Below are 17,854 nucleotides of genomic sequence, written 5' to 3'. Positions count from 1 at the left end.
TAACATTAAAGGTTGCTCATCAAGGAATTCTCACCATACTGAAGTAGTAATTTTCTCCGCTTAAAATTTCAGGATACTGTACAAAACACCATGTTCAAGTATATCCAAACAATATCCCATCTCACAGGTTCGCTTTCTTCAACTCATCTTCAGTCCAATCCCATAATCGCTTCCCCATATCCTCACTCGTCGCATATTTATTATCCCGTTTGCAGTTCCCAACAGGCACATAGTACGCCCCATTAACAAGAGCATTCTTCTCCGCGCCAACAGCAGCCCAAAGAGAATTATAAGCACCCTGAGCAACAGAAGATCCAAAAAGCTGCAACGGCATAAATCCCAAAGAAGACAACGGTGTCCGCTGCCCAATTGAATCATATAGACCCGTCAAGATAATCCCCGGGTGCACCGAAACAGACGTAAGAGACGGATACCGCCGAGCAAGCTCAGCAGCGAAAAGAATATTTGCGGCCTTTGACGCTCCATACCGAGCATTCGTATTAACATTCTTGAGTTTATGCTGATCAAGCATGGTGTTGAAGTTCGGTGCAAGATTGTGACCCACTGAAGCGAGGGTGACAACCCGAACATCAGAGTCGGGTTCCTTGGCTGTTTCAAGAAGTTTTGAAAGTACAAGTTTTGTTAAGAGAAAGTGTCCTGTGTGGTTTGTTCCGAGCTGGATTTCGTGGCCTAGATCTGTTTCTCCTGGTGGGAGGGACATGACGCCTGCATTTAGGATAAGGATGTCTAGACGCTCGGATTGAGCGTTGAATGAATCTGCGCCCTTTTTGATTGATTCTGTTGATGTCAAATCCAGGGGAATAAAAGAAATGTCGACGTCTTGTGAGATGGATGATTTGATCGATTCAATTGCTTCTGTCGCTTTGGACTCGGTACGGGCACCGAGAAAAATCTTCTTCGGGTTATGTTTGGCTAATTGGAGAATTGTCTCTTTGCCCAGGCCCGTGTTTCCTGTTAAATATTAACAATTGTTCTAATATAAATTGAATAATCGGTGAATTTCTAGTCACATACCACCAGTTATCAGAATTGTTTTGCCTGATAAATCCTGAATATCCTTTTCGGGGTTGAAGCTAACTCCACCGATAAAGTTGCAGGGATTGACGAAGGCTGCGACGAAAGACGCCATAATAGATATATTAAATGGCGGGGTTGATTGATTTCAAGTTTCTGATGAGTTGATTGCTAAATGAAACTTTTAAATTACTTATGGAAGAGCACGGTGGAATAAACCATCCGACTGTTCAAGTTGCCACCGGTAATAATCCACAGTTGTAGGTAGCGGTTGTGCATAAAGCTTAACCTTATCTATTACGTACCTACAGACCTCGGCAAGTTTTCTTATGAAGATCGCTGGATTTTGGAACAGGATTCGAACCAGTATGAAAAGAATTGGATCGTTTTACATCATGTTAACCATAGATGCGAATGCACTTTTCTTATCTTCTTAACTCTAGTCCATTGAAATTTTTCCTTCTTTTTTTCCCTCTTTTTTTGGTCTTCTTTTCTGCTCTTTTTACCCCTTTCTCCTTCTCCCTTCTCCCTTTGCCAGCTAGCTAGGCTACGGTGCATTTACGCGGCCCCGGGGCTATTCTTTTTCATAGGATCATGCCTAGTCAATTTAATTGACCATACATAGCTCCTTTGGCCACAAAATTGAATAGTCTCCGAGTTCCCACCCAGCCGCTGTGGGCCTTAGTGCGTTGTAGTGCCATAACACATGGGCTAGTCCGAGAAGCAATTCCACTTTGTGAATATTATTTCGGAGGTTATTCAATCCTGGGGCCAGAGGCGGTATTCAAAAGTCATCACATCTTAAAATTTGATATTTTCCTAACTGCCTGTCCGACTCGGAATAATGGAAGATCGACGGCTCGGGTTCTTCCAAGGTTCTATTCCCGAGTTTTTCGTACATCATTGTAAGAATAATCTCTGTAGTAGAGTCTTCTTTAGCTTTACCGTCGTTCAAGCATATCTACTGCCTATCAATTTCAGTTGAAAGAGTAGTAGTACATATATCAGCCATACCATGACACTACTAGTACCTCTATCGCATCATGATCTACTACCATATATCTGCACAATCAACTCTTTGACAATAACCAGCATTTCAACGGGCGTTGAAATTGAGTCAAGAAACCCAGCAAATCCCGGTAAACTTGTAGAGTCTATGCTAAAAATCTGCTTGGATTCAGGTACGTAGAACATTTTGAAGCAAAGTAAATCGGCAGCCAATCATGTCTCAGAACCACATCAGATCCCTGCTATCACCTCGTGACTCTTATCGACGGAGCTTTCGTCTTTGTTCTCCGACTTGATCATCATCAAGTTACTACTACTCTGAACTAAATCTCGATCTGAAAAGCCCGGCAAAGCCGAGGTTGTCATCGAGCTTATCATCGGTCTCGGCTGCCTGACCATGAACATAAACCCGCTCTGAAAGCTCCGACACCATGAATACCGTCGATGCATCCGAGCATTACGAGCTAGGAGCTACCGGTTTGTCCCACCTCTTCGCATCCAAGTAAACATATTCAAGTTACAAAAGCAAAAACTAAACCCAGACTCCTCATTCCATAGATCTCGCTCCCTCCCTCCTCACCATAATCCTCGACACAAATCCACACGCATGGGCAGCCCTTGAAGACTCCCTCCCACTCTCCAAAGCCGTCGCAAACCTCCTCGTCTTCATCAATGCCCACCTAGCCTGCAACTACGCGAACGAGGTCGCCGTGGTCGCATCCCACAGCCAAAAAGCCGCATGGCTCTACCCACTCTCCAGCTACAAGGAGTCTGCCGATCGTGACGGTGACATCTCGATGAACGCTCCCAATGGCGGAACACAAGCAACGCAGACAAACAAATACCGACCCTTCCGCCTTGTCGAAGAGCAAGTGAATCGCAATCTGAAAGATCTGTTAGATTCTACAAGTAGCGACGATCTCCGCGGAAACGTCTCAACCATGCTAGCGGGCGCATTGACTCTAGCTCTCAGCAATATCAACCGACGAACAATCGCCTGGGCCGAGGAGCACGGCGGTGCAGAACTAAAGGACACATCTGGTGAAGGAGGGACAGGGTCAGGAACAGCACCTTCAAACAGATACGCCGCCGACGACAATGACGAGCGGTTACAGAGTCGTATCCTAATTGTATCAGTTAGTGGATCCGGCGACTCGGCACACCAGTATATCCCCATGATGAATAGCATATTCGCGTGTCAGCGTCTGCATATCCCTATCGATGTATGCAAGCTCAGTGGCGATGCGGTGTTTCTGCAACAGGCCTGTGATGCCACTAAGGGCGTGTATATGGCGCTTTCCGAGCCGAGAGGATTACTACAGTACTTAATGATGGCGTTTTTACCAGATCAACGATCTCGCCGACACCTTGTGCTTCCTACGCGAGTGGATGTGGATTTCCGCGCAGCATGCTTTTGTCACCGGCGAGTTGTGGATGTTGGATTCGTATGCTCAATTTGCTTGAGTATATTCTGTGAGCCTCCGCCTGGTAATATTTGCTTGACATGTGGAACTTCTTTAGATCCAGGAGATTACGGTGTTAAACCAGCACTTCTTCCCCGGAAGAAGAAAAAGAAGAAGCGAGTTAATGGAGCCTCGGCGGCTGGGACGCCTTTGTCTACTCCTACGCCTGGGCCTTGATCTTATACCTGTTCCCCCTTATTATGCTTGATTCAAAAACATCCTATTGGAAGCTCAAACCCTTGCTGGAATCGAGATTTGGGGCTTCTATTTTAGATTTCTCGTGAAACTGAATACCATCCAAGAATATTTGAACCGCGATTGCTTTCAAACAGTTCTGACACCATAGGGAGTCAAAGAAGGTACATGCAGGAATTAGCCGCGGAAACATGGCAACGCCATTCTGCTGATCGACTTTCACGCACGCACGCACGCACGAGTATCATTTAAAGGAGGCAAAGGACGCCCTGGTCACAATCAGTGGCTCTGGGCCAGGATGTGAGGGTTGGGAAAGTGTGCAAAATTGAATTCCAAACTCGCGTCGGACGAAACACGCAATAGAGAAATGAAATGAAAAGTCGAGATAGTTGGGGAATCATGAACAATCAAGGAGAATCTAGGGAATCTAAGAAATTTAAAGCCAAATCCGAAGTCATCGCGAACGCATCAAAACACTCGTGTTCACGTTTCAGGTCATGACCCGTTTCCTCCTGTCATCTGGTCCACGAAATGAGCTGAATAATTCGTTTTGTTAGTAATGATCAAAAGAGCCATGTGCTATGGGACGCAAAGTAGAAGGTGATACCTACTACGTGGGCCGAATCATCAATCCTCCCTGTGCAACAGGGGCTCTTTTCGGGTTTCGAGACATCACACATTGGGCGACAGTATCACAACTCGAAAGAGAAGCGAGTGCCTGCGATGTTTGATCAGCGAATCCGTTTGCATCAAAGTGAAGTAAAAACCCTGAACTTACAAATGACTCAGTGTTGTGTGCGAAAAAGAGCCCAATTCCATCCTTTGTTTTTTTGACAGCCATGAGCCCAATGGAGCCAGCAATTTCACTGTTCAAAACTGCGGGATGGCCTGGTGTATGATTAGTATATTGTAATCCTTTAATGAACCGAGCTGGCAAGAATACATACCACTGAATTCATTCTGAAGCATGGCAGCAATGGCCTCCTCTTCAGTGACCTGCTCATAAATGCCTCCGGCTCCCATCCTCTGATTGTAGTAAAGACGCTCTGCACATTTACTTGCGGCGAATGTTGAGGCAATATGCTCGCCCGTGCCTGATGTCACGACCGCAACCGCCGTTCCATCCGTATCAGTTGGATCAACAGGGAAGACATGAGTGCCAATACCGATAAGTGCGGCCGGGCCAATACGACCACGATGTTTCATGCCGATTCCACCAGACGAGGATCCAGCCGCAATATTTCCCCATTTGTCCACGGCTATGGCTCCAACAGTGTCTGTAATGCAATCTTCATCGTCGGCTTGAGTATCCTCTCCAAAAGCATGGAAGTCTGGGGCCCGTTTAGAGGTTTCTACCTGAGGATCAGTCCAACTCATTTCACCGTTGGATGGTGGCACGTCGAATGGAGGTTCCGATTGAATTTTAGGGTCAAGCCCATCGAAATTCTCCTCATTCACCGGCTGGGGTGCCGGTGCCTTTGGTTCGGGTAGAATGTTACGAGCGGCCTCTATTCTCTCCCTGATACCAGGAATCGCAGCATACGAGAGGTTATGTGGCTGACGAAAAAAGTCGGCTCGGATTTCTTCCTCTGAGCGCGGATGCGTCCGTTCATAGTTGGCGATTTCATTGGTCCAGTTTCTCCAGCGTGATCGTGCCTGGGGGGCAATCATTGCATCGTTCGGCAGCACAAGGATATTGTTGTTCCATGCAAATTCTGTAGCACCTTCTCCGCAAAGAAAGTTCGGAGGCACGCGTGACATTCCGGGGGCTCGATATGCCTGGTCATAAATTCGTCGGGCTAAATGAATTGGATTTTTGACACCTATTGAAAAGGTTAGCTCTGATTCCACGCATGAGTTCATGCTAAGAACTTACTGGGAACAGCACCAGCTGCCCCGCTGCGGCCATAGTGGTCAACAATAGAAGCGTCACACTCGGCGATGCCTTTTTCCGTGAGGTTGCTACCGTACCCTGCATTGGTGATGGGTGCATCCTCGAGAACCGTAATAGCTATTTCCACGGCTTCAACGGCAGTTCCACCCTGGCGAAGAAGCGTCATTCCAGCTTCTACTGCACTGTTGACATGTCAATAATCCCCAGTTATTTGCGATCCGGAATGAGTAAGAATCACATACAGTTGACACACTTGAAGATGCTTCTTTTCGTTTTCGCGGCTATGATACCCGGCTCCAGCGTGGACAAAGACGGCGCAGAGATCATCCATTCGCTTCGATTTACCCATGTTTCTGGGCTTGTGTTGACTGTTGTTTGGCACCGGAGACCCAAATGTCCAGTTACGGGCCCAAGACACGTACGAATTGCTTCTTTTGTTGTTGTCCAGTGCCAGCGGATTCGGAAAGGGCCTGAGAGGCAATCCAATATCTCGTCAACAGTGGGTGAGCAAAAGGAAGTCGAATGAGAAAAATGTTGAAGGATCGCCGGTTTTCTTTTTGCCTGGCTAGATGAGCGAAAGCAATGTTTTGCTGGGTGTCTGAGGACGACAGAGGTGGCGGAGAGAAGTACTTCTTTTCTGATGAGTGCACTGAATGAAGTCGTGAGGCCCTGGAAATCTTGAAATATTCAAGTTGTGGGGGTTAGGTGTCGCGAGCGCAGTTCACCGTGTCAGCCTACTCTTTTGTTTGTTTACCACAGTCTCAAAGTGAGCCGGGCGTTCCTCGATGCCAGATAGCTGTATGCAATTCCAAACTGCTATTAAGAATAATCAAAGAGTGTCGTAGGATAAGAATCGTTATATAAAGAGTCGTGAGGATATAACAACGAATGTAGGATTTCCACCTGGTCGGTTGTGCTCATAGAGTGCAGGACTCCTTTGCGGCTTTAGTTTGATATCATGCGGGCCCGCTTTACACTTTCCTAGAGTGAGATATTGCTTCCATTGTTTCCTTTCAAGCTTCTCTTTGCTTTTCATCTCATGTTGCACGAAGGGTTCTCTTTAGGTGAAATTACCTTAAAATTCACAATTGAATTAAACAACGACAAATCAGCAAAGCTATAGAACGATTGAGTCGCTTGAACAAATAAAATTATCAAAAAATGTAGGTCAAAAATAGCACATGATGTCGACCCCCAAATTATGTCAGCATCCTCTCCCCGCCTTGTCTGCCTGGAAGCTCCGCCACGGTTGACTTCATCTTTCCCCCCCCCCATTATACTCGGCGGACTTAACTGCGGGCCTTGATCCTACTCATCCGCCATGGCCTCTCAAACTCCAGCCGTTGTCATGGACAAGTAAGTCATCTAAACTTTCCCGAGAATTGACCTGTCAATGCTGACCCAGCCTCCTCGCCCCTCAGCGGTACTGGTTACTCCAAACTTGGTACGTGTTTGCCTCTAAACATTCCCTCGGCAAGCACTAGAGTCATATAACTAACGCTATGCTCGTTGTTGCTTAGGATTTGCCGGTAACGATGCGCCTTCTTTCGTTTTCCCCACAGCAATTGCAACCAAGGCCGGTGCTGGCAGCGCTGGGAGCTCGGGTGCGCGGCCTGCAGTTGCGAACAAGCCATCCTTCCTAGGCGGCGGAGGCGGAGCTAGCTCTAACCTGTCTGCGAAACGTGGTACTGAAGACCTGGATTTCTTCATTGGTGACGAGGCTCTAGCCGCTGGCAATGGTCCGGGATACGGTGTGAACTACCCCATTCGACATGGACAGGTCGAGAATTGGGACTATATGGAAAGGTTCTGGTCAAACTCGATCTTCAAGTACCTTCGCGTCGAACCCGAGGACCATCATTTCCTTCTCACCGAACCTGTAAGCCCAATACGCACCCTTCTGGCTCTTCCCCTATGGGCCTACGTCAAATGTGGAGTACATACTCACCAACAAATGTATTTTATAGCCTCTCAACCCACCAGAGAACCGTGAAAACACCGCCGAGATTATGTTCGAATCATTCAACTGCGCCGGCCTCTACATCGCCGTTCAAGCCGTGCTTGCCCTCGCTGCCTCATGGACCTCCTCCAAGGTGACCGACCGATCCCTGACGGGAACAGTTATCGACTCCGGTGATGGTGTCACCCATGTTATCCCCGTGGCCGAGGGCTACGTCATTGGATCCTCAATTAAAAGTATCCCTATCGCCGGTCGAGACATTACATATTTCGTCCAAAGCTTGCTGCGTGACCGAGGCGAGCCTGACAGCAGTCTGAAGACCGCTGAGAAGGTGAAGGAGGAGTTCTGTTACGTGAGCCCGGATATTGTCAAGGAATTTGCGCGTTATGATCGCGAGCCCGATCGCTTCCTCAAACACACCGTCAACTCGCCCAATGGCCGCAGTATTTCCATCGATGTTGGATATGAGCGCTTCCTCGCCCCAGAGATCTTCTTCAACCCCGAAATCTACTCATCCGACTTCCTGACTCCGCTCCCCACCGTCGTCGATGGCGTCATTCAATCCTCGCCCATTGATGTCCGAAGGGGTCTCTATAAGAACATTGTCCTGTCTGGTGGTTCCACTCTGTACAAGGACTTTGGTCGCCGTCTACAGCGTGATATCCGCCACCTCGTCGATGCTCGTATCCGTGCATCTGAGGCTCGCAGTGGCGGTGCCCGCTCTGGTGGTCTGGATGTTGCAGTGGTTACACACAAGCGCCAGCGGCACGGTCCCTGGTTCGGAGGCAGTTTGCTGGGTCAGACGCCTGAGTTCCGAAGCTACTGCCACACCAAGGCTGAGTACGATGAGATTGGTCCCAGCATTGTGCGAAGATTCGCTCTGCTCGGTGGGCCTGGAAGCTCATAAGCTCGCTGTGTGGCTGTCTTCTATTTTATCATGTCCCCTATCAGCCGGTGTAGCTGGACACGCTTTGTTCATAGTCCTTAGTTCTCTCCCATCTGTTCTGTTCTCTTGACGACTTCCTCCTTCCCCTTTCACGTCTCCTCCTTTTGATTCAAAGCGGGCGGCATGGCGCTGGGTCCTCAGCATGCTACATCTGGTTCCCGAGTAGATAGAGGGGGGTCTTATTTGTTCGTGACTGCTTTAATTTTGATAGCTATTCAGAAGCGTATTAAAGAAAAACAATGCAAAATTTCAACTTCGTCCCTTGCTTTTCTTATCTGGTATTTCCAAGTCTATATCCATCAACGCCGTCAATATGCATTCCAGTATCACGCGCCAAAATCTCCAAATCATTAGACATCCTTCAGATCTCTAATCAAATCATTTTCTGATCCTCCAAATAGCAAGGAATTAATTATAGCGTATTATTATCACTCAATCCCATGCCTAATTTGCAGGCTCGCTCTCCTTCGAGGGAAACTCGGCTCTGTTCAAGATAGCGACACCCTCAACATGTCCAGTCTGAGGGAAGAAATCAAAGCCACGGACACTTTCAATCTCATAGCGAACATTCTTCGATTCATCACCCTGCACCATAACAGCAACATCGCGGGCTTGAGTGTGAACGTTGCAGCTCACATAGACAACACGACGAGGCTTGAAAGAGAGGAGTTGCTGGAGGAAATCCTCTGAACAGCCCTTGCGAGGAGGATCAATAACGAGCAAAGTCTGATCAGCGGGGTATGGAACATCCTTGAACAAGACAGCTGCGTCCGCCGCGGCGAACCCTGTGCTGGGGAGGTTGTTGGCGCGAGCGTTCTCACGGGCCGATGTGATAGAGTCACCAGCAACATCAACACCGAGACTAGACTTGAAAATAGGTGAAAGTGTGATGGTGAAGAGACCGGAGCCAGAATAGGCATCAAGCAGGTATTTGATGGGGCGCGGGTCCTTGTCGTTGCCGGTGGGGAGAGCTTGAGAGCGAATGAATTCTGTGAATCCCGAGAGAATTGAGTTGTTGTTTTGGAAGAAGGCACCGGCCTTGTTGCTGAAGACATAGTCATCGACGAACTCCACGGATGTAGCGTTGTTGTCCGTGATGCAGCGCTTTTCTTCGATATAGTTCTCACGCTCAATGCGAATCACATCACCAGTGTCTGCACCTGGGGTCGAGACTAATCCGTTAGTTCCATTAGTAGTGGAGTTGGTCGTGGACGCGTCTTTAGGAACCCGACTAGTGGATTCTCGCATAAGAAGTGTCGCGCCCTTCTTGTAGGAGCGGATGTTTTCAGCCACACGCTTTCGTTCACTCTTCAATCCACTTCTTACAATATCAGTTCCCAGTGGGCAGTCTTCGATATCCAAATCAGCTCGGCGATTTTTGTATGTAAAGCCGATAGGCGGGACTTTGACTTCCTGTGGCTCCTGGTCGTCTCCGTGCTTCTTCTTACCGCCACCTTGAGCGAAATGCGGTGTAAGTTTTGTTCGGTATCCGTATTGCATGGGCGATGCGAATGTCTCTCCAATAGCCGGTACAAGTTCAGGAATGAGACCGGAGAAGTTGTCGTAAGCTTTCTCGACAATGCGACGTTTGTGATCCAGCTGGTCATCGTAGGACATCATCTGCAATTGACAGCCCGAACATTTTGAGAAGTATTTGCAACCAATGAGCGCATCGTTTCGCTTGGGTCCAGGTTCAATGACACTGAGGAAATCGGTCATACTATATGAGAGCTGTTCAAAGTGGCGGATAACTTTGACTCGGACCTTGTCTCCCGGAACTGTGAATGGAACCATGAAGACATGATCTTTGTTCTCTGAAAGCGCAAGACCATCACCGGTAGAAGAAATTTCGGATATCGTCACGTCGATCTCGGTAAAGGTCTCTGGGAGGGAAGGCGGAGGAGGGGAACCATTCTCGACCTCCTGCTCGGTTTGTTCAGGGCGATTTTGCTTGATAAGTCGATCGATATCGGCCTGCAGCACTTCGTCGAATCCATTGGCCTTGGTACGGTCGTTCTTCACCTTCTTGCGCCTCTTTCCATCAAAATGTTTCTTTGGTTGGTTCGGCATTCTTGCGGCGTGGGTAGGCGCATGCGCTTTTTTGCGATATGATATATTGGTATGTGTGGCAACTTGTACAGACGGGCGAATCGAGAAAAATTGGCGAGAAGTTTGACGCCAAAGCGAATTCCTCAACAGAAACATGTACTAGAGATAAGACTCAAGATTTTTAGAGAAAAAAAAAGAGAGAAAAAAAAGAATCGCGGAGAGTTGGAGACTCGAAATTCTGGAAATTCATTAGAAACGCATCTACAAGCCTGCTGATTGGTCAGTGGCTGACCGCCCACCGAGCAAGAAATTCCATCCCGAACTCACTCCAAACTGCCCATCGTCAATTGTTTTCTCCCCGTCGTCGGCGTCTCCTTTCCTGCTTTCCCTTTGTGTTCATAGCTGGCATATAGCTGGCTGGTGACAATCAATCCGTCCTTTCACAATGAGTCTTGCACGGCCGGCAAAATGTCTGCTGTGCAGCTTCTCCCGTGCTGCCGCGCCAGGCACGCGAGTTGCTCGTCGCCAATTCCACTCGACTCCTGCGATTCTATCGAACCGGAAATCGAAATTCCCCAATATTAAAGCTCCTTCAACCTCTACAACCCCCGAAAACTTCCAATCCTACACAAAGGAGGAGAAGGAGGCCCTTGCGAAGGAGTACTCCGAGGCTCAGATTAAGGCCATCGAGGCCGGTGAAGCATCCATTGATCCCAAGGATATGGCCGAACAGTTCCGTCCCCGCGATGACCCATTGAAATTCAAATATCTGGATGATTTCTCCGTTGTCGAGCCCGGCATTGACCACCACGTGCGAGCCCCCGAGTCAAACACAGACTACAACTTCAAACTTAGAAACGACGACGATTTCGTGGAGGACTTTGGTCGCTTTTTCGCCGAGATGCCCGATAACGCTACTGGTCTTGATTATATGCGATTCGCCAACTCTCTGCGATTGACACACGGCAAGGAAGAGAACGAGTTGAACCCGAACAGCTCTATGGTTCCTGATCTTTTTGGACCTGGAGAGACCGTTGACGAGCCCCGTGTGGAGGAGCAGCTTACCGCCTCAGAGAGAGGTGAAAAGGAGCGTTCAGTTGCTGCTGAGGAGTTGACAGATGCTTTGAAGAGCCTTCTCCTGGCTACAGGATACACTGCTAGCCAAATTAACGAGTTCCGAATCAAGACTCTTGTTATGCACAGCGTTGTGAACCAGACTCGTCTTGGTAAGGTGCGCCGTGCTTACCGTTTATCCATCGCTGGAAATGGCAATGGTCTGCTTGGAATTGGTGAGGCTAAGTCCGAGGAACCTACCGATGCAAAGATCCAGTCGCAGTACCGTGCGATTCGCAACATGCAACCAATTCCCCGATACGAGAACCGCACCATCTTTGGTGATGTCAAGGCTAAGGTTGGAGCTGTAGAGTTGGAATTGATGCACCGCCCTCCAGGTATGTTTTAATGCGCAATTGATTCCACATTTTTTTCAGTGTAGCTTACAATACCCCTAGGTTTCGGTCTCCGTGCCCAATCCCTGATTTATGAGATGTGTCGTGCGGCCGGTATTCATGATATCTCTGCCCGAGTCAACCGATCGAGAAACAAGATGAACGCTGTCAAGGCCGCGTATGACGCGCTTATGAGCCAACGTGACCCTGAGGAGGTTGCTCGAGCCCGTAACCGCAAGATGGTCGATGTGCGCAAGGTGTACTATGCAGGCAGAGTCTAGGGCAAGAAAGAATATCCTTGACGTGTATATAATGTGTTATCATTTCTCTTCTCCGTGTCTTTTATTGCATGTACTTGTACTAGTTTGGTCATTAAAAGGAAAGGATGTATTCAATGTGCCTGGACTCCAGTCAACCTATATTATCAGCTTCAATATCCATCTACACTATTACAATTGGACTCCATTATAAATTCTCAGTCAACTTTTATAGATCTGTGCGATGCATATTGTACTTTAAGCCAATGAACGAGAAAGATAATCACAACCAGGGTATATATGTATGCAAATAAAAAAGATATCACCGACGCCATAAGCCTCGAAAATCACTGGAATGTCGTATCCCCCTCATAGCCCCCGCCATGATAATCCTGATCCTCGAATTGTGTCTCCCCGTCATTCTGCGGTTGCTGCTGCTGCTGTTCCTCACTCTCATTGTAGATTTGTTGCTGCAAGACAATACTGTAAACACTAGCCTTAAGCAACGTGCACACGGTCGCAGTCTTTCGTTCTAGCAGTCGGAGGCCATCTAATGTCATTGAGGCGGGGGAACCGGCGAGGTCAGAGATCTTCTCGGAAAGCTGAACGAGGTAAATGTCAGTCAAGGCTTGCTACAAGGTTTGATGATGTAGATTACTAGTCCATAAGCCAAATTTGGGTATACTGAAGATGGATTTGGAGAAAGCCCGACAAGTGCATGACGCGGTACGGTGGGAGCGGAAGCTTGTCAGGACTTCCCTCGTCTTGACATACCTGGTTCACGTTTCGTAGTAAGCGAGAGTACTCGTCTAGTACTTCCTGCTCTAGCTCTGAGACGAGGGGATTGTCATCTCCCAGAAGTGGATTGGCACGGCTGGCGCCGTGTGATGTTTCGCGGGGGGTCATTTCTTGCGGCATAGGAGGGGTGGTAGTCGTGGGGTCGGGGGAGGCATAGGAGTAGTCGTGTGTATCAGCATCGTCTGGGGATGCGAAGGCAGACATTTTTAGGGAGGTGCTGCGACTGATGTGTCTGCTGTGGTGGAATATAGCTTGAAGGAGGGAAATTTAAACAAACGGGTTAAAGCGCAGTTTGTTGTAATGAGGATCCATGGGTTTGGCTCGGGCGGATATGTTCCACACCCAGTACTATTCAAGACTACGAAGACCAGTCACTGGGATGCATAGGAACACATCTAGATATTTTGTTTTACGAGTATAATAAAAAAAATAGTTGAAATGGATCAGGTCCAGAGCTTCAAAACTGAAACGTATATAGATATGACTCGCAGAAAATATGAACGTATTTTTTAGCAATCGGCAAAGGCACTGAACTTGGGATATAGTGGCTTCGCTCCTAAGTGAAAACAAGATGCAAAAAGCCAACAAAGACCGGAGCTTCCTAAATGGAGATCCGCACTATATTTCGGACCAGAGTAAACAAATCGAGCCAAAGCGCGAGAAAAAACAACAACAAGAATAGATAAAGTTCAGATCCGAATAGTGTCACGAGCACCGAAGAAGTTGAAGCCTATAACGCCGCCCGCTGCATCGTAGAGAAAGTAGATTGATGTATACCGCAGCTCAAACACAAGTACTGTGACACAAGGAATGGTTAACCAGGTGTATGGTTCGCAAGTGGAAAAGAAACATAATAATAACCAAGAGTGGTTCAAGGCCTTTAATGATCATGAGAAATGCAAATATGCGAAGAGAGAAATAGCCGAAGAGAAAAGCAGGAAAGAAAGCAGAGGAAGATTGATCTAGAAGGCCCTGAAACACTCCGTACACCCGAAGCTTTGCAATAATAAACGAAAAGGGAGAATAAGAAGTAAAACAATGTGGTCGTCAATGCATCATGGTCGTCAGCAAGCCGGTGCCCAGGTGGCTGCTCCCCATGTGTCAGGAGAAAGACAAAATCAAATCAAAGTACAATGTGGGCTTTGCTTAATTCAAACGTAATCAATGATCTCCTTCGTGATGAAGAGTAACGCTGTTGAACTCCTCGAAAGGATCATTCAACTCCCCATTAGGAGTGGCGAGACCGGAATCCATCGGTACGCCCGGCATTTTCGCAGCGTCTTGCGTACCTCCAATATCCACACTGGCACTTTCCTTGACATTGCGGAAGTTAATAGTATCGGTACCAGCTCGACCCTGGTGAGGGATCATAGGTGGTTTCATGTGACGGATCAGCGCCCACTGAGTTGTGCGGAAGAAAGGATGGGTCTTAACATCAGAGGCACCTGCACGAGCACCGAGACGCTTGGTTTCGTCCTTGATCAATAATTTACGAATCAAGGACTTGCACAAGTTAGAAATCTGCTGATTGCCAGTGCTTTCAGGGAATTGCACCTCATCCCGCAGGATGCTAGCAAATGTCGCATTCCGGTTCTTTCCCTTGAAAGGTGTAGTTCCAAAAAGCATCTCATAGATCAGGATACCCAAAGTCCACCAATCAACAGCACTGGTGTGACCGCATCCCTTGATGACCTCTGGTGCAATGTATTCCTCAGTTCCAACGAAGGAGTTTGTACGGAAATCAGCAATGCATGACTTGGTGTCAATAGTAGGCAATGCAGCGGAAGAAGAACCACCGGTACGACCAGGAATCATAGTGGGAGCGCCACCAGGTCCCGATTGCTTAGACAAATCGAAATCTGAAAGCATAATATGACCGGACTGGTGCAGAAGGATGTTTTCCGGCTTGAGATCTCGGTAGATAAAGCCCATGAGATGTAGGTATTCTAAAGCAGCAGTGACCTCCGCGGCATAGAAGCGAGCAGCATCTTCGCTGATAGTCTTACCAGGTCGGGTTTGCAGAGTTCTGAAAAATTCTCCACCACTGCAATACTCCATGCAAAGATACAAATAATCTTCTGACTGGAAAGAGTGGTAAAGGGTAACAATGAAAGGGTGGTTGCTGGTAGCAAGAATTTCCTGCTCAGCCAATGCACGCTTGATTTTGTTGCGCTTAATCATTTCCTTCTTGCTTAGAACTAAAGAAGGGATTAGCGGTGAATCCACGGAGTTCAACCTTTGTCATATAACTGACCCTTCATAGCATAAAGACGACTCGATTTTTTTTCACGAACCAAGTAAACCTTTCCCACATCACCTTTGCCGATAAGCTTGATTTTGTCGAAACTGGCAGGTCCCACCTCTACATTGCGGACCTTGATCGAGTTCGAACTATACGTGCGACGGAAGCCATCCCCACTGGCAGTAGGTACAGCAAGACCTGTAAGTGTATCACCGACAACGGCAGACTGAACGAGTGGTTCTTTATCCATTTCGACAGTCTGAGGCCCGCCATCGCCAGAGCTGTTGAACAGTCCCTGAGCATTGGGAGCAGAAGCAACACGACGCAATTTGCGCGCCAATTCCTCCTTATTTGTAGTATTCGCCTGTTCAGCCGCAGAAACCCCGGTGACCTGCAACTCGGGGGTATCTGGTGGCGAGGAAGGCACAGACCCATCATTCCGATGCCTCAGTGCCGGTTGGCCTTGATGAGCGAAATACGGGTTTGCAGTGGCGGTAGGTGAAACGCCATCGTCTAACGGATTTCCTTCACTAGCGACGGTGTGCGAGCGGTTGCGGCCAATACCTGGCAGGAAACGAGATTGTCGGAAAGCGCTGGACTTTTCGTTCTTCGGGGCTGCCCCTTGGGAGTTTTCCCGTTCGCGCTCATTGCTGGTCGGACTGCCTCCGTGGGATGAAGAATGGCTACTTGAACTGTTTATGCGGAAGAAGTTCTTTATTCTGGATGGTAAATGGCCCGACTCGTTGGAGTGTTTGCGGGTAGGAAGGGAGAGACCGGGAAAATTCCCGCGCTTTTCGTTCATTGCCGAGGGAGTTGATGCAAAAAGCTGGGTCATGGCGGGAAAAAAGATAGTTTTCTAAGTGACTTCGCAGTCTTCGTGGGCGCAACAAAGAGAACTCGATCTCACTGGGACGGCTGCGCTCGAGGGAAGGGAGGATGGGATAGCGGTGGCGGGGGTGCGTTCAAGAAACACCGGGTAAAGACAGATTCAAGATACGACAATGATCGACGAGCGGTCGCTGGGTTAGCACACGGGACCTTTGATATAAGGGTGTTCCACCCAAAAGAATGGCAAGACAGAGAGCACAGCAGCAGTATTCATTAATGAGGCTGCATGTTATATTGCCGACAAGAAAAGAGGGAGATCAGGCCAGGTTGGGGGTGGAGAAGGAGACGCGGAGTTTATGATTAGTCATGGGGCATTCTTGGCTGGAGTGACAAGATAAACCTTGTGGTTGTTGGGGTATGCTTCAATGTTCCAGATACTAGCAGTAACACTGAATAAACCCTTTTAAACTACATGATTAATTGTTTATGATTCTACACAGACAGCCCTCCCTCTACGTATCTCTCTCTTCTTTCTCGTAAATCTCTATTCACTATCTGAGACCTATGGCGAAAGCAAGGAAAAGAAAGGAAAAGTCCCCACACAGGTGGCAAATTTGGCTATGGCTCAGTGCCATCGCGATAGTCGGGACCAATACGAGTCAATATTTGGGCCAGGGGCAGTGTCTGCACGTGATCTGTTATCGATAATCTATTCGGAGTTCCCTATCAAACTATTAAGCCCAAGTCCTCCCCGTTATAACAAGAACCGCTTAAAATCACTCCCGGAGAGCTGAACGAAGCAAATTAGGCAGCTCATGCCGGCGAGAAGGATTTTCAAAGAAAAGAACAAAAGTATAAAGGAATGAGGAAAAGAAAAAAAAAAGAAAGAAAAAAAAGAAAGAAAAAAAAAAAGCAAAAGCAGGGAAACCAAGAAAAGCCCTCTCTTCAACAATAGCCGCCTGGAGAATGACCCAAGTTGTGAAAAGTTGGACAAATGATTAAGTCGGCCATTCTGAACACTCAAAGCGCATGATGAAAGTCGATTTCAGCGAACATCAAAAAAGTCTAAGAGCGTACCATGCTTTTTCTGGTCGGGTGAGTAGACCAGCACCGCAAAAAAGATCGCAAAGGAAGAGAATAAGATTATTAATGAGAGAAAGCGTTCAAAAAGCAGCGAAGCGTCATGTTGCTTCTCTAGCATCTAGTATCCGTTGTTATGTCGCTCTGTTCATTCATATGAATTTTCACACTGAAGTCTGCTCATTCGAATTGTTTTCGTCGCTAGAGCTGTATTTATGGAGGATAGCCGTTGCATCTGGGGAATATCCCTGGGTAAATTTACCACAAGCGCTTGTAATGCTGATTTGTACAGTGGGACTGGTCTGATGAGGTAGATGGAGACAATGCTGTCCAGCCCGATATTGCTCGGCCTGTTGCTGCTCAAGACGCTGTCGTTCTAAGACTCGCCGAGGTAGTATTTTATGCACTCGATTTTGCAAGGCGCTGAGGATTTCACGTCGAATAGATCGGCCAATGTCTTCTTGAGCCGATGTAATATGTTCTTGAGCCTTCCAGACTAGTTGTAGATCCCCTATCAAAAAGCTTCCGAGTCCTTCAAACTCCCCGGGGACTCTTTCAACCCTTAGATCGTTGACCCTCTTCTTGGTGGGCGTATTATCGCAAGGACTGTCAGGTCTCTTCCCTTCTGAACCGAAAGGCATGCTGGAGTTA

General features: G+C 47.8%; 9 protein-coding genes across 9 annotated transcripts; 3 read left to right on the top strand and 6 right to left on the bottom strand.

The window, feature by feature from the left end:
- Positions 1-121: 121 nt before the first annotated feature.
- On the bottom strand, positions 122-1,150 carry N7478_004738 (uncharacterized protein; the record flags this gene model as incomplete). The annotated part of the gene is made up of 2 exons (XM_056920952.1): positions 122-972; positions 1,036-1,150. The coding sequence occupies 2 exons, from the start codon at positions 1,148-1,150 to the stop codon at positions 122-124; spliced, it is 966 nt and encodes a 321-aa protein (XP_056778989.1).
- Positions 1,151-2,474: 1,324 nt separating this feature from the next.
- Positions 2,475-3,683, top strand: N7478_004737 (TFIIH/NER complex subunit TFB4; the record flags this gene model as incomplete). Its single annotated transcript, XM_056920951.1, has 2 exons — positions 2,475-2,520; positions 2,602-3,683. The coding sequence occupies 2 exons, from the start codon at positions 2,475-2,477 to the stop codon at positions 3,681-3,683; spliced, it is 1,128 nt and encodes a 375-aa protein (XP_056778988.1).
- A 628-nt stretch (positions 3,684-4,311) lies between these two features.
- Positions 4,312-5,944, bottom strand: N7478_004736 (threonine aspartase 1; the record flags this gene model as incomplete). The annotated part of the gene is made up of 5 exons (XM_056920950.1): positions 4,312-4,419; positions 4,480-4,589; positions 4,649-5,524; positions 5,578-5,777; positions 5,838-5,944. The coding sequence occupies 5 exons, from the start codon at positions 5,942-5,944 to the stop codon at positions 4,312-4,314; spliced, it is 1,401 nt and encodes a 466-aa protein (XP_056778987.1).
- Positions 5,945-6,916: 972 nt separating this feature from the next.
- On the top strand, positions 6,917-8,462 carry N7478_004735 (actin-related protein 3; the record flags this gene model as incomplete). Its single annotated transcript, XM_056920949.1, has 4 exons — positions 6,917-6,951; positions 7,017-7,039; positions 7,116-7,474; positions 7,563-8,462. The coding sequence occupies 4 exons, from the start codon at positions 6,917-6,919 to the stop codon at positions 8,460-8,462; spliced, it is 1,317 nt and encodes a 438-aa protein (XP_056778986.1).
- A 483-nt stretch (positions 8,463-8,945) lies between these two features.
- Positions 8,946-10,571, bottom strand: N7478_004734 (tRNA (uracil(54)-C(5))-methyltransferase; the record flags this gene model as incomplete). The annotated part of the gene is made up of 1 exon (XM_056920948.1): positions 8,946-10,571. The coding sequence occupies one exon, from the start codon at positions 10,569-10,571 to the stop codon at positions 8,946-8,948; it is 1,626 nt and encodes a 541-aa protein (XP_056778985.1).
- A 424-nt stretch (positions 10,572-10,995) lies between these two features.
- Positions 10,996-12,279, top strand: N7478_004733 (mitochondrial 37S ribosomal protein uS5m; the record flags this gene model as incomplete). Its single annotated transcript, XM_056920947.1, has 2 exons — positions 10,996-12,001; positions 12,062-12,279. The coding sequence occupies 2 exons, from the start codon at positions 10,996-10,998 to the stop codon at positions 12,277-12,279; spliced, it is 1,224 nt and encodes a 407-aa protein (XP_056778984.1).
- Positions 12,280-12,602: 323 nt separating this feature from the next.
- On the bottom strand, positions 12,603-13,257 carry N7478_004732 (DASH complex subunit DAD3 family protein; the record flags this gene model as incomplete). The annotated part of the gene is made up of 2 exons (XM_056920946.1): positions 12,603-12,857; positions 13,030-13,257. The coding sequence occupies 2 exons, from the start codon at positions 13,255-13,257 to the stop codon at positions 12,603-12,605; spliced, it is 483 nt and encodes a 160-aa protein (XP_056778983.1).
- A 957-nt stretch (positions 13,258-14,214) lies between these two features.
- Positions 14,215-16,130, bottom strand: N7478_004731 (putative serine/threonine protein kinase (Nrc-2); the record flags this gene model as incomplete). Its single annotated transcript, XM_056920945.1, has 2 exons — positions 14,215-15,251; positions 15,308-16,130. 2 exons carry the CDS (start codon positions 16,128-16,130, stop codon positions 14,215-14,217), a joined length of 1,860 nt encoding a protein of 619 aa, XP_056778982.1.
- Positions 16,131-17,367: 1,237 nt separating this feature from the next.
- N7478_004730 (uncharacterized protein) lies at positions 17,368-17,844 on the bottom strand (the record flags this gene model as incomplete). The annotated part of the gene is made up of 1 exon (XM_056920944.1): positions 17,368-17,844. One exon carries the CDS (start codon positions 17,842-17,844, stop codon positions 17,368-17,370), a length of 477 nt encoding a protein of 158 aa, XP_056778981.1.
- Between the last annotated feature and the right edge of the window lie 10 nt (positions 17,845-17,854).

The sequence above is a fragment of the Penicillium angulare genome (assembly GCF_028827245.1).
Source record: "Penicillium angulare strain IBT 27051 chromosome Unknown utg000004l_segment0_segment0, whole genome shotgun sequence".
NCBI lineage: Eukaryota > Fungi > Ascomycota > Eurotiomycetes > Eurotiales > Aspergillaceae > Penicillium > Penicillium angulare.
This window is presented reverse-complemented; position numbering and strand designations above follow the sequence as displayed.